Source organism: Microtus oregoni, unplaced genomic scaffold (assembly GCF_018167655.1).
Source record: "Microtus oregoni isolate MIOR12 unplaced genomic scaffold, Mior012 000058F_ref0000040, whole genome shotgun sequence".
Taxonomy (NCBI): domain Eukaryota; kingdom Metazoa; phylum Chordata; class Mammalia; order Rodentia; family Cricetidae; genus Microtus; species Microtus oregoni.
In genome coordinates this window covers 4,300,209-4,314,748 of record NW_024543834.1, presented here as the reverse complement: position 1 = coordinate 4,314,748, position 14,540 = coordinate 4,300,209, and the positions used below count along the sequence as shown (strand labels likewise).

Sequence of the window (14,540 nt, the reverse complement as noted above, 5' to 3'; positions counted from 1 at the left end):
TTTAAAATTTTTGATTGTTGTTTTCTTATTGTGAATTTGAAAAACTATTATCATCCACTAAGTCCTTGGTAAATCAATCTAACCATAAATGGTATTTCTGTCTTGCTTTCGTTTTCATTGTCATCAAATTTCAGCTCGTATGAAGCTGATGAACCAGTCCCCTCTTGGCATGGCATACGTTTCATAAAAGGAGTAATTCAGTTTGGGACCTGATAGAGACCAATGCGCTTCTTTTGCCCACTCACTTACAGGTGGAAGACACAATGTCAAGAAGGAGTCCCAAGGGAACAAGTGCTTAGGATGGTGTTTAATTCAGCAGGAGCCAAGATACAGTAGGAGGACACAGGAAAGGATATGGCGTGTGGAGACACAATAAAGAATTTCGGTTTATGGACACCGATCTGTCATTTGCCAAAAGACTAAGTTAGAGAAAGAAATGACTTTCAGTTCTCCATACATGCAAAGGTTAAGTTTAGTTGTTACGAAGTTTTGCTGTTGGATGTGCTGAAAGGAAAAGCATACACAGTTTTAAAAAATAAATCACTCCGTTGGCTTCAGAAAAATACTTTAGTTCATATTTCATTGATTTGACCTTTTGGACTCAAGATCAGAGGATGAATCCCACATGAAAACAAAACGAAACAAAAGAAAGCAACAAAAAAAAAAAAATCCCCACAAAACAGAAACAAACCCTTTAGCATGGGAAAGGCATTTCCCTGTCTGCTAACTTCCACTAGTTTTTATTGCATTGTTTTCAAACGCCAAGGAACTGGCTTTGGACGTAGTATTTGCTGTTCAATTGAGACACATCTGTCACTACTATGCAATTGCTCACAACCATTAGCTAAACACCGTGATTTGACAAACTCTCTCAGGAGACTGTATATGTTCTCAGGTGTGTCTAGCACATGGAATCAAGTAACGACCAGTTAGGCTGTCGACCTTGGAGAAAAATCCACAACACTTGCCCAAAGGAAGGAGCTTCACATAACTGTGTTTGGAACGACACACATTCTGTCCTGGTTCTAAGAGCGCCTCCCTCTTCTCAGGAATAAACAGCAGGACAGGCTACAGGGGCGGTCCCAAAGCTCACCAACTCTTGATTCCTTTTGAAGGGGACCAAGAGGTGAGGTGCAAAGATGAAATGAGGAAGTTCATGATGATGATGATGATGATATACAACATGAAGAAAAGAACCCTCATGGAACTTGCTAGCAATCACCAAAGCAGCAGACCCTTGAACTGACAAAAATTCAGTACAATATACACACGAATGAACAGCTCCACCATCACAGGGCAACTCCAAAAAGTCAGGGGGAAAAAAAGTAAATATAATATCCCCAAACAGAATTCTCATAAGAGTTGAGAAAAACCAGAGTGAAGGCAATGTCAGCTAAACTCTTAGCTTAATTCCACTCCTAATGGCCCCCAGTATTTAAGCTATCATGGATTAAAGCCATGAAAATAAAAATTTCAATTTGAAATTTCATTAGCAGGTTGCTAAATATGATCAAGAGAAGCATCGACACTGTAGGCTTTGTTGACAACGTTGGAAAACTGCTGTTCCAGTTTTAAAAACAACCTCCACCTCCCCCCTGCCTTCTAAGATCTTCTAGTTAGAAAAAGCCAAACTAAAGACACTGGCTAGGCTGTCCTAATGCTGGTTTCTGGAATGTTGTAGATTCTCCCTGCCTTCTCCTCCAGTCCCTTGGAAAACCAGATTCTCTGAAACTCGGAGCAAGGAGGGAAGCAATCAAGGGGTTCCGAGCAAAAAAGCCTCCTCCTTTTTACATTCAAGAGACCACACACCAGGTGAATTAGCTCCTTTTCCGGAGCGGGCAGGCCCTCCTCCCTCTAAGAGGGACCTAGAAGGCTTCCCTTCAGTCAAGGGTTGGTCAGTCCGGGAGCTGGCGTCTGCTTCCAGCTGTGCAAACAGGGAAGCCAAACCAATCTAGCTCAGTCCAGAGTCTGGAATGCATTGTCAGGAGACCTTGGGCTGGAGAGCTGCAAAACAGTTCCTGGCAGCCTCAGGGTAACCTGGAGTCTCAGAAATGCTCCCGAGTACACAGGACAGGCTCGGTTTCTGAGATCCGGGGACACATCCCCTCGGGAGTTCAATTGAGCCCCCAAAAGAACAATTCTCACCTCCAACTGGTCTGTGTGTGCGCATCTGGGGGGTGACGGTCCCCTGTGACTAAAGGGTATTTGCCCTGTCTGGTGAAAGATCACTGACCATTGGCTCCCGGGAAGGGTCGTGTCCTTGCTCCCCTTTGTCCTTTCCCCGTTTCCCCGTCACAACCCAGGGGAAAGGCGCAGGCTGGGTCACCCCGGCATGGTCACCAACAGCAAGGGCTGTCTTAGGGGAGCATAGCTGTGCCCGCCCAGTGCCGTTGTGAGTTCCTGAAGCTTCCAGCGGCTGGCCCTGGACTGGCAAGCTAGGGGGCGTGGGGTGCAGAGCTGCGGGGACAGGAAAGGAGCTCCGGACGTGAGAAAAAGCGCGGAAGGCTGCTGCTCTGGGCTACTCCTTGTCGTCCACAAAGTCCTCAAGCTCCTGCAGCACTCGCAGACGGCCACTGGCGTCTATGCGGCGCTTCTCGCGGATGAGGTCCTCCAGGCTGTGGAAGCGGGCCGTGTGGACTTTGTTCTCCTCCAGATGCACCTTGAGATAATACTGCTGCTGCGGAGGTGGCGTGCCTGCCGGGACCTCCCCGCCAGCCTTGAACTCGCGCTTTCCAAAGCGGCACCAGGCAGCGAAGCTCTCGGAGTTCGTCCAGCAGATCTCCTCGCTCTTGAGGCCCAGGTGGCCGCAGGCGTTCTGCACCACCAGCTCGGCCACCAGCGGGCGGTAGCGGTACCAGCTATTCACTACCCGGCCCACGTTGGCCGCGCCCGCCTGGTACAGGCTGTCCTGGCGGATCTCGCCTTGGTGCAGGTGGATGATCTGCCCGCCGCCCACGTAGACGGCCCAGTGTGGGGCTGGAGCTGGCTGCTCGGACGCGGGCTGTAACCACAGCAGCTCCAGCAGGTCGCCGGGCTCGCAGATGGCGGGCAGTGCGGTGACCGCGTAGACACTCAAGTCGGCGCCCTGAGGGCCGCCGGTTACTTTGGAAAAGATGCATTCCTGGCCCCGGAAGGCTGAAAACTGAGTCTCGTTGAGGACGAGTTGGTGCAGCAGGTGGTGGTGGTGGCGGCTGGGGCTCTCTGGGCAGGGGCTGCAACCTGGGGGGCCCTTCACACCAAACTTGTCCGGCTGCCCGCGTTCGTCCAGGTCCTCCTCCTCATCCGAGAAAAAGTAGGCAACCCCGACCCGTAGCTCGTCCTTCTCAATCCCAGATGGGTCCCCAGTGGGCAACTCGCTGTAGTTGAGGTGGGTGATGCGGTCCAGTTGGTTGCCCATCAATGACGCGGCGAGGCCAGGGCCAGGAACTAAGATCTAGCAAGGGAGAGAGGACAGACACCATCAGAGTTCGGGATGACCCTCCTGGTGTCCCCTTCCCAGGTTGTTCAGTTTCCCAGGGGCCTGCAGCTTGGCTAAGCACCGGCACCAAAGTCGCCTGCGCCTGTCAACTTTGCAGGTCCTCCCTGGGGTAGGAAAGGGGACACAGAAGAAGCCGCCAGTCTGGAGGGCCAGAGCAGACACCATACCTCTCAACCAGCCTCCGACCTGCCCGGGAACCCTGCCCTGTAACTTCCACAGGAGAAATCACAGGCGGGCTAGAGAACATGCGGGGTTCAAGTGGGCGAAGAGAGCGCAGATTCTGGCAAGGTGGGAGATGGACACCCAGACGGAAAGGTGGGTGTCAAGTGAAGCCCTAAGACCCAAAGCTAGAGCAAGCTGAGCTCACATCGTGGTTGCCAACCTGTGCAGCCCACCTGCCCGTTTTGCGCTGGGTCACACCCCATCCCTGACAGCGACTTGCACAATGACAGACTCGCTAAAAGCATTCACTTGACATCAGCAACATTTTGCACACTTGGAGTCCAGACACTGACAGCCTGGTACATACACCCACAGTGTTAATGTCATACACCCACAATGACACATCTTGGCGACCACACATTGTCAGCCTCCCCCCCCCCCCATTCCTATACAATTCCGGACGTACGCCTGCACACTTGCCAATGCACAGACACTCAAGCACCGGGACACACCTGCCCACGCAGGCAGGTACACTCTGCCCTTTCCTTGCTCGCCTTCTCGCTAGCAGAGTCAATCGGACTGCGCCAGGGCGAGGCAGCTCTGTCTAAAATAACCTAACAAAGAGATGGGGGAAGCAAGGAGAAACCGGTGGTGAGTATTAGTGCGGAGTGTGTGTGTGTGTGTGTGTGTGTGTGTGTGTGTAAAAGAGGTCTGCTTTCAACCCAAAGAGCCCTTCTCTTTCCTACCCCAGCGCACGATCCACACAATCGGACGAAGAAAAACCATTTTTTAAGGCAAAGAAAGCGGCTTATCCGTACCCGTGATTTCCCTGCTCCCGAAACCCCAAACTCCTTTTAAAGTCTCCAGGTCCCCATGGGTGCTGTGGAGGCGGCAGTGGCGAGTGGGTCCTGGAGGCGCGTGGGATTGCGGTTCAGATCTACCCGGAGGCAAGCAGTGCGGTGAGGTGCCCAGAGCGGTGCGGGTGCGCTCCGTGGCTACGCTGGCTTTGGCGTCTGATCCACCTGGCAAGTCCTGGCTCCACTCGGCTTTCCACAGCCGCGCCGACGACTCTTAAATCGCCTGAACAGCCGTTTTCCAGGCCCGCCCCGGAACGCGCCCATTGGCCGGGGCGAGCGCCCGAGCCCTGCCAATCTCTGCTGAGGGTGGGATCAGGGGCGGGTTTCCTTTATGTTCCGCCCTTCCCAGCCCCCGCGTTCCCCAATCTCACTGCCTTGAGAGCGTAGGTGTTAGCACCGTGGGGGAGCGCACCAGGGGCGTGGTTTGTGCACCCAGCTGCTCCTTTGCAACTGAGTCCCTGGCAACTGAGAACACAGTCCGCCCGCGTTCGTGTTCTGTATTCCAAGGGGACAGATTTCAGAAGGAATGCTGAGTTTGGGGGTGGAGGAGAAAAAAAAATCAACTCTGCATGATTCAGGCACTGCGAGTGGCTGGGAACCTGGAACCGCGTCTTTGAGGCTAACACTTGGGGCTTTGATGGGACTTCGGAGTCTTGTTTGGCTCCTGACTGTCGCGGAGTCGCTTCTGTTCCTGTCAGTCACAGACGCCTTAGGAATTGCAGAATGGCGCTCAGCGCCTGTCCTTTGAGCCAAGCGAAAGTGCTGACCCAGCGCCGGCGCCTGAATTTAAAAGGAGAGCCCCCGTAGGAGTCAAAGGCTACCAGAATGTTTGAGCCTTAGCTGCCCCCTTGCCTGAAGGCCTGTGACTTTAACCTCCCATTTCACATGAAAGGATTGAATCTCAAATGCTGCTAGTTGTTACTGGTGCCCGAAATTGCTTCACAATTCTAGAACTAAGGAATTTTGTTTGGTTTGGTTTGGTTTGGGGTGGGGGTGGGGTTGCGGAGGAGGTGTCTGTTAATCCTTGAGGATAGAAACTCAGAGAATGAACGTGCTAAACATACTGGGTGCTACAAGATGACCTTCATAAATGAAATTTCTAGGCTAACATTTTTCCAGACTTCGTTATGGAAGAGTTCTTAGGATTTCTGGTTCCTGTCTTAATGCTACCTTACACTCCAGCCAATGTTTCTATACACCGTACCCCCTTCTGCCCTTTGGGCAGCTGGTACACACTCAGAGCCCGTTTCCTTTCATTACAAACCTGTTTCCATTTACCTGCCTAACTGAACGTGTGTTTAGGCTGCCTACTACACAGCTGAGTTCTGGACTTTCCTCCCATTGGCTGACGCAGGATTGGCTTCGTCAGTAGTAACCAAAGGGAAACTGACCACAGCGGCCACCTTCTCTGCACTGAGAGGTTAAGTGGACCATTTCATCCTCAGACTTCTATAGGGTCTTCCCGAATTATCTGATGGATCCCAAGGTCAGGCAGCACCAACAATCTAGTCAAAGTTTATGGGAAGTCCAGTTAGTTTTTAAACAAACTGTAGTGTTTGTAGACGGACTAAATCTTGTGTCACAGTATTGAAAAAAAAAAAAGCAACAAAAGCCAAGTGTTTCAAAGAAGCTGCCTGGTTGGCCCAGGTTCATAGGAGAATGACGCACGATGTCTGACTCGCTCTGCTAAACTGTCTCCCCGGATCTTTCCAAGGTGCATGGCCTCCACTTGATGCTCTTTTTGGCTTTGTTTTCATGACTGTGCTGCCTACCCTCATTGCCCTGGAGTGTAGTGATTTATCAAAGCAGAAACTTAATAAGTATTGATGAAAGAGATGATTTTAAATCAGCCGTCTGTATAGTTGTTTTTGCTTAAATCATTTCTGAAAATTGGCCATTGTTCAAGTGGTGGCTTGAATAGGAAGGGTCTATATAGGCTCATATTTTTGTGTTCTTGGTTAGTTGGTGGACCTGTTTGAGAAGAATTAGGAGGTGTAGCCATGTTGGAAGAGATGTGTCATTGTGGGTGGACTTTGAGGTTTCAGAAACCCAGGCAATTCCCAGTTCTCTCTGCCTCTCTCTGTCTCTGAGTACCGCCCCCCCCCCCCCCCCCCCCCGCCTCTTTTCCTTGCATTCGTGGATATGGTTGTATAGTCTAAGCTAATGCTCTAGCACCACGCACACGTTCCTACTGCCATGTTCCCGCCATGATGGCCATGGACTCTAACCCTCTGAAACGCTAACCCCTGAATAAATGTTTTTGTTTTATAAATTGCCTTTTGGTCATCGTATCTCTCCACAGCAATAGAATAGTAACTACGACAGTTCACATAGAAGTTGTTAGAAAGCAAGTTGTCCTTGAAAGTACTAACTTCAGGTTTCAATAGCCCTGGTCATATTTTCATACGTAACAAGCAACTCGTGTCTTGGCTAGGAAGTCAAGAGAGTTTAACAATTAATTTCTGAAATCATGAAGTGCTGTTGTTCTTGTTATCGACTGGACTTTGGAATGTTGGGGAGATGGGTTCTGGTCAAATATAGGAGATGAAGTCATTAAAAGCAGTGCAGATTTTGATTTTAAATAACCTTACATTTTAGCCCTCCATTCCCAAGGTCAGCATCACACACCTGGGTAGCCTAGAAGCCATTCAGTCCTACCTGTTGTGTTTTGTATCACCCAGAGTGCAGAATGAGACGGCTGCTCTTTGCTTCTTAGTATCCTACCTCTTCCAAGGATATTTCATGTAAAATAGTGTGTCACTTTCCTTAAAGTTTAAATGCCACTATGCATATTTTGTTTCTCTCTTCCATTCGCTCTCCTCTGCCAGGATGAAAAGCTGATTGCTTTATTCACAAGGGAGAATACATAACCAGGAGGCCCTCGGAAACATAATGAAACCGGGGGAAGAAGGAAGCTAAGAGTAAAGTGAGGTGTAGGCAGAGACTACTTGTTTATTCCCGGTCACCCAGACATGAATAATCAAACAGAAACTTTATTAATTACAACACTACTTGGCCTATTAGCTCAGGCTTCTTATTAACTAGCTCTTACATCTTATACTAACTCATTTCTATTAATCTGTGTATTGGCAAAGGCTGTGGCTACTGGTAAGGATCTGGCATCTGTCTCCTTCGGCAGCTACTTGGCATCTCTCTGACTCTGCTCTCTCTCTCTCTCTCTCTCTCTCTCTCTCTCTCTCTCTCTCTAGCAGGCTGTATTCTGCCCTGCTATAGGTCAAAGCAGCTTCTTTATTAACCAATGGTATAAGACATATTCATAGAATACAGAGGGGAAATCCCATCAGTAATCTGTTCTATATAAACTTTGACAATTACAAAGAGAAAAAATAGAAAGAACCCAGCATTTAGAAATGTTCATGTTCACCAGAAGACAATGTTTGTGAATTGTTTTGTGTTAATTTTTTTAAGCCCACATCCCATGTTTCTACATAGAAGAATTACAGAGGCATCAAAACTAGAAGATAGTAGTTAAAAACTCAACTGGATGTCAGCTAAGTTTGAATTGTGCTTCAACACTTGGAAGCTTACTTTGGCTGTCAGTTTCTTATCTGTATGAAAGGATAGATAATAATAGCATCTGTCTCATGGGGCTGCTGCACATTTGTGGATCTGAGTATAGTACCTGGCACACTGATCCTTCATCATTCCTATCTAGTTATTATTTTTATTATTATTGTTGTTGTTGTTATTGATAGAATCAGTGAGAGAATCCTATGCTTCAGTTATGGTAACAGCTACAGCTTAGGTGTCCAAGGCTCTCCTTACCTAAGGAATGAAATTTCTTCTAAGGGTTTGAAGAACCTTTTGAGCACCCTGAGAGCAGGTCTATATCTAAAACTCTTTGAGCATTTAAATATGTGAACCCTTGGACTAATTACACCTGGGCATCCAGAAGACTTTGAATCATTTAGATGAACATTTCAAGTGTGAGTAACAGAGACAGGGAAATCTTGGAGAGTCTTAATGGTTCTATATCTGCATGTTACTTTTTCTGTTGGTGCCATTTTTCTTCTTCCCTCTTTGCTCCTGCTTCATCACCAGAATAGTCTTTCTTTCAGCTTTTACGACTGAATCCTTGGGTCCTTGGGTTTTTGGGTTCTTGGATTAGGCTGTGTCATCCCTTCAGCTGACTCTGGAGGAAACGACTCAGCAGTGTGTGTTTTCCCTCAACACTGATTTCCATCATTGTCTGCTAAGCAATGCTCTTGTTTTTAATTATCTGTCCTACTTTTAGCATGTATCACTTAGTGAAATAAACTGTCCCATTTCCTGTCCTTGGCTTTCTTAGGCAGTTGGCATGCTTACCAAGATCTGTACTGAAGAATACTTTGTAGCCACTTGGGAGCAGAGGCTGTTGCTTCACCAAGCCCATTGCTTTCTTTAGGACATCTTGCTAAATGCCAAGACCCAGAATGCAGTGTGAATGGATGCAGACTAAATCACTGACTCTCAGATTGATCTTCTGAATGGTTAATGTGATCATCCTTGAAGGACCCATGCTAGAATTCCTAAGATCTCCAAAGATGGAAGCATCATTAGACAGATGGAGACCATAGTTCCTGAGTGGCTGTGTACAGTAGATAATGTCCTTTCCCAAATGTGTTGGACTGTAGTAAAAAGAAACAAACCATATTGGGTGAAGACTCTGGAATATTAGTGCTTATCTGTAATAACAGCTACTCTATAGAGTTTGTTCATCTCAAAATAACAATTGTTTCTATGTTTCTTTTTCTCTTAATATCTTCCTGTTTTCAAAATTGACTTGCCTGGGGTCCCTGAGGTCTTCCAGCAAGTTCACATCACCCAGATAACTTTGAGGTGGTGGTCCTTCACCCATACTGATCTATAATACATAGATCTCAGAATTTAAGGAATCTGCAATGCTGCCTTGCCTTTATTGCGTCCCATCTCAGATCTCCCCAGTGTTCTCTCAAAATTCCCATAGCTCCCCTGCAATGAACTTATTCATGTTCACTAAATATCCTCCCTGCTGTCCTATTCTTTTCGACTACATAAATGGTGGGGTAACCTTATGGCTAAGAGTAACAGGAACCCTGCTTCCTTCACCCATTCTTATGTATGGACATAGAACCCTGCTTCCTTCACATGTTCTCATATATGAACATAGAACCCTGCTTCCTTCACCTGTTCTCATGTATGAACATTCACATGTTCTACTTCTCCTTAGTTGGGAGTTTGAATTTGACTTTCACTATTTGTTGTTATTTTTGCTTGTTTCAGTTTCAATTCCTGTCTATAAAGGAATTCTTATTAAAGTACCTTTAGTGACATCTTACCATTGAATTTCTAAAGACTCATAAATAGTCTCCAAAAAAGCCTTCAGGAGTTATGTGTTTCATATTTTCCAGTGTTTGTATTATGCAAGGATGTCTACACTGAGCATAGGTTTGTCCTCTTGTGTGTCTTCCTGTGTGTCCTCTTGTGTGTCTTCCCATGTGTCCTCTTGTGTGTCTTCCTGTGTGTCCTCTTGTGTATCCTCTTGTGTGTCTTCCCATGTGTCCTCTTGTGTGTCTTCCCATGTGTCCTCTTATGTGTCTTCCCATGTGTCCTCTTGTGTGTCCTCTTGTGCGTCTTCCCATGCTCTTGTGTGTCTTCCTGTGTATCCTCTTGTGTGTCTTCCCATGTGTCCTCTTGTGTGTCTTCCTGTGTGTCCTCTTGTGTGTCCTCTCGTGTGTCTTTCCATACTCTTGTGTGTCTTCCTGTGTATCCTCTCGTGTGTCTTCCCATGTGTCCTCTTGTGTGTCTTCCCATGTGTCCTCTTATGTGTCTTCCCATGTGTCCTCTTGTGTGTCTTCCTGTGTATCCTCTTGTGTGTCTTCCCATGTGTCCTCTTGTGTGTCTTCCCATGTGTCCTCTTATGTGTCTTCCCATGTGTCCTCTTGTGTGTCCTCTTGTGCGTCTTCCCATGCTCTTGTGTGTCTTCCCATGTGTCCTCTTGTGTGTCTTCCCCTGTGTCCTCTTGTGTGTCCTCTCGTGTGTCTTTCCATACTCTTGTGTGTCTTCCTGTGTATCTTCTTGCACTCTCAGGCATGCTTTGGGGCAGGTTTCCTGTATCTTTTTGGGGTTATCCTGGGTTAACTACACATACCTCAGTTATTTCTCTTTTTGTTTGTTTATTTTTGTTTCCTTCTTCATCCAGCTTCCACTCAACATGTACAGCTCTTTCAAGTGCCAGACATTGTAATCTATGTCATTTCAGTCCATTCTAACCACGGCCATCCTTTGTGTTCTTATAGCACGGAGTGTGTGTTGACCATGAGCTGTCAAAGATGTCAAAACACTTCTTCAAAACTTCTTCAAAAAAAAAAAAGCATGTCATAGATGAACTTTTTTATTTCATTTTATTTTCCTGGGCAGACTAAGAAGTCCTTGAGGGAAAACCCCCCAAAATAGTCAAATTTGCATGCCTTCTGTCAAACATAAATGAGACTTGGTACCTACTATAACTTCATGGAATTGGCCAGACTCAGTTCATGCATGCATGATGGTTTCTATCTTAAGCACCATGCTTTCAGTGTTTGTGGTTGTTTCATTTTCTTTTTTTTTTTGACTACCTTGAACACACTAACATCCAACACATGTTTTAAAATAGGTACTGTACAAGAATGACAGCTATGCAATATGCAGCCATTGGGCTTTCAAATGGTCCTCTGACATCATTTTTATGGATGAGAAAAATGCAGAATCTCCATGCTGGACATGGTTCAATGGGCAAGAGTACCATTGAGTAAGTGTGATGACCTGTATTCAAATCCCCAAATTACCTACAAAAATTCAGGCATAGCCCAGTACAATTGTAACACTGGTAAGGTAGTAGGGATGGGTGGACACTGTAGAGAGACAAGAGTATCACTTGTGCTGGCTAACCAACCTACTGAAGAAACAGCAAGCTCCAAGTTCAATGAGAGACTCTGTTATAAGGGAATAAGTTTGACAACAATAGAGACCGATTGATTCTTTCCTCTGAGTTCCATGGGGCACAATGTGCACATTTGCGCATGTACACACACACACACACACACACACACACACACACACACCTTATTAGTCCAGATTCTCTAAGGGAAGAGAACTAGTAGTCCAACAATGGCTGTCTACCAATGGAACAAGAATTCAGTAATTGTTCAGTTCATGAGGCTGGATGCCTCAGCTGGTCTTCAGTATAGCCTGGGATCCTGAAGAAGATGGTTTAATGTCAGTAAAGGAACGGACTTGCAATGAAAGAAAGAGCAAGCAGGCAAATGACAAGGGCTTCCTTTTTCATGTCTTTTATATAGGCTGCCAATAGAAGGTGTGGTCCAGGTTAAAGGTGGATCTCTCTACCTCAAAAGATCTGTATTAAAGTTGGATCTTCCCACTGAAAATCATTTAATTAAGAAAAACAAGTCTATCCATCTGTTTGGGTTTTAGGTAGTTCCAGTTGTCGTCCAGTTGGCAACTAAGAATAGTGATCACAAACACACACCACCACCAATGCCACTGCCGCTACCGCCACCACCACTACTACCACCACCATTACCACTGCCGCCATCTAAAACAACAAATGCAGATTACCAGGCTCATCCCCAACCCATGGAAACAATCTCAGAATTGACTCTACAAAGGGGCTGGAGAGATGGCTCAGCAGTTAAGAGCACTGGCTGCTCTTCTAAAGGACCCAGGTTCAACTCTCAGCATCCGATGGCAGCTCTCAACTACTCCAAGATCCTACACCCTCACACAGCTAGACATGTGGGCAAAACACCAATGCACATGAAATAAAAATAATTAAGTTTAAGAGAAAAGGAAAGAATATGCATTTAAAATAGCATACAAGGCATGCTGTCTAGTGTTTTACACTCACTAGCAAAGCACAAATCATATGTAGGAATCAGTTTTGAACTCTCCAGTACAGCAACAACAGGAGGTAGTTCCTCAGTAAACACTTGGGATTTTGCTCTGCAGCATTTCTGGTCCACTCCAACAGAAGTGAAAGTCATTTTAGACTTGTTCACACTAAGTTGATTTGAAAAGATAACAATTTGCATGCCAAAGCAGTGTGACAAGTCTGGGCTTTGTCCCTTTCTCTTTCTATTCTCTCTCCCTGTGTTGTTCTTCACTGCTGATTGGTTGCATCTGAGAATGCAGCGAGAGTACAGACTCATTAGATATTTGCAATGATCACACTTTTATTCCCATCACTGAGTGCTATCCGGGAGTTAGACAGAAGGTTAATACACAGCGGTGCAAAAAAATTAAATTGGCAATTCTTAACAGCCAAGGTTGCCCCTTTTACTTCCCAGCCATTCCTTTCCCTCCCCACTTTCCTGCTCTCTGCCTTCTTTCTCTACTCCCTTCTTCCCATCATGTTCTTTTTACTCCCAACATCTTCCCTCTACTCCTCTCCCCTCCTCACCTCCTTTTCCTTCCCCCATTTCTCCTCTTCTTTCCCCTTTTCTTCTGCTTCCTTCCTCTCTCCCCTTCCTTCAATATTGCTTATCCTTCTCTACTCCCTGCCTTCAAATTACTTCCTTTTACCAGTTGAACCACAGAGTAAAGAATCAGAGGCAGACTTTAATAACTATTATTTATTGACAGAGACACTTTAATGCCAAATATAAGTGGGTAACTGATTATTATTATTATTATTATAGCAGCAAAAAGAACAGTGGCTGCAGGGATGTGTGCCATAATTGTTCATCAGAGTGCTTTCTTCCTGTGCCATGGGATATTTTTCTAACACTTCATGGTGATTTGTTTGTTTCTTGCTTAACATTTATCTTTCTCATAATGAAGTATTCAAACGTTTTCAAGATGTCAAAGTTTGACTCTAGTCACAGACGACCAGTAGTTAATACAGTTTCTATTTAAACATGTATACTTAGTAACTACTACAAACACATACTCAGTCTGTTGTCTACATTGCCAAGGGCAAGGAACTGAATCTATGTATATCCTATTGTGCCCACTCCATCATTCCTCTAGCACTGATATTGTTTTAATTGTCTTATGTCTTTGCCTCTGATCCTAACATCAGAGCTTGTTCACTTATCACAGAATGGCTTTAGCACAAAGGTCCTATTTTCCCATACATAGTTTGAAGCTGTGGTCTCGCTACTTGACAGCTGTATAGGCTTGCATGAGATACTTGATCCCTAATTCACCTTACCTATAAAATACAGAAGATGATAGCCCTCTATAGGGAGCTTTAATCAGCATTAAATATGAGACTATGTTCATTTATTTAGCACAGTGTCTGCATCAGAAGAAGGTCTCAGTAAGTATTCAGTCTAATTAAAGACTTCTGTCTCATTCATCTTTAACAATAGTCACTATTATCTTTAATAATAATAATTAGTAATCATTCCACAGTGGAGAAGACACATCTCTGTGGAGCCGACATTACATGGGCAGAGAACACTAGGGCATGAACAAATGCAGACTAGAGGAAGCTTATGGGAACCATTCTGTAAAGCCCAGAGGAGGGAGGGAATTGCCAACTGTGTGCGCATTCAGGATAAGGCTGCTTGGAGAAGAGACGTTACCTAAACAGGGCATTCCTGAGCAGGAAATAACGGAAAGGTGCGATAGTATAATGCCCACTCCAAAGCTCAATATTGACGTTTCTTTGTATTAAATTCTGAGTTAGGATTGTAAGAGGACTCCACCTACATGATGGATGAGTGCCTCTGGTGGCATGAGTTGTCACTGAGTCCTCCCTGTTTGTCCCTGTGCTCTCTGGCTTTCTCCCACTGTGTCACAGGCTTATCTGTCCTTTTACTAAGTTATAGGACATGCAGGCCCCCACAAACCTTGACTCTTGGACGTCTACGCTTCTGGTGCTATGACGGTCATAATATGCTCTTGCTCTCATTGACTCTCATGGCAACCTCAGACTAGAAGTCACATCTGTGGAGGTGTGAGTGATTCTGTATGGTGTATGGTTGATGCTGGGTAAGTGTGGAGTAGGCACGATCAAGAAAAAACCTTCTGGGATACCACGTGTCCCGAGGTATACTGAA

At 45.8% G+C, this 14,540-nt stretch overlaps 1 protein-coding gene across 1 annotated transcript; it reads right to left on the bottom strand.

Moving 5' to 3' along the window:
- Positions 1–292: 292 nt before the first annotated feature.
- On the bottom strand, positions 293–4,715 carry Lratd1 (LRAT domain containing 1). Its single transcript, XM_041639431.1, has 2 exons — positions 4,459–4,715; positions 293–3,433 (listed from the first exon to the last, which is right to left on the bottom strand). Exon 2 carries the CDS (start codon positions 3,395–3,397, stop codon positions 2,519–2,521), a length of 879 nt encoding a protein of 292 aa, XP_041495365.1. The 5' UTR covers positions 3,398–3,433; positions 4,459–4,715; the 3' UTR covers positions 293–2,518.
- Positions 4,716–14,540: the final 9,825 nt, after the last annotated feature.

Bases quoted from the DNA above. Each gene is read 5' to 3' on its own strand.
- Lratd1 (XM_041639431.1), bottom strand. From the start codon at position 3,397: ATGGGCAACCAACTGGACCGCATCACCCACCTCAACTACAGCGAGTTG.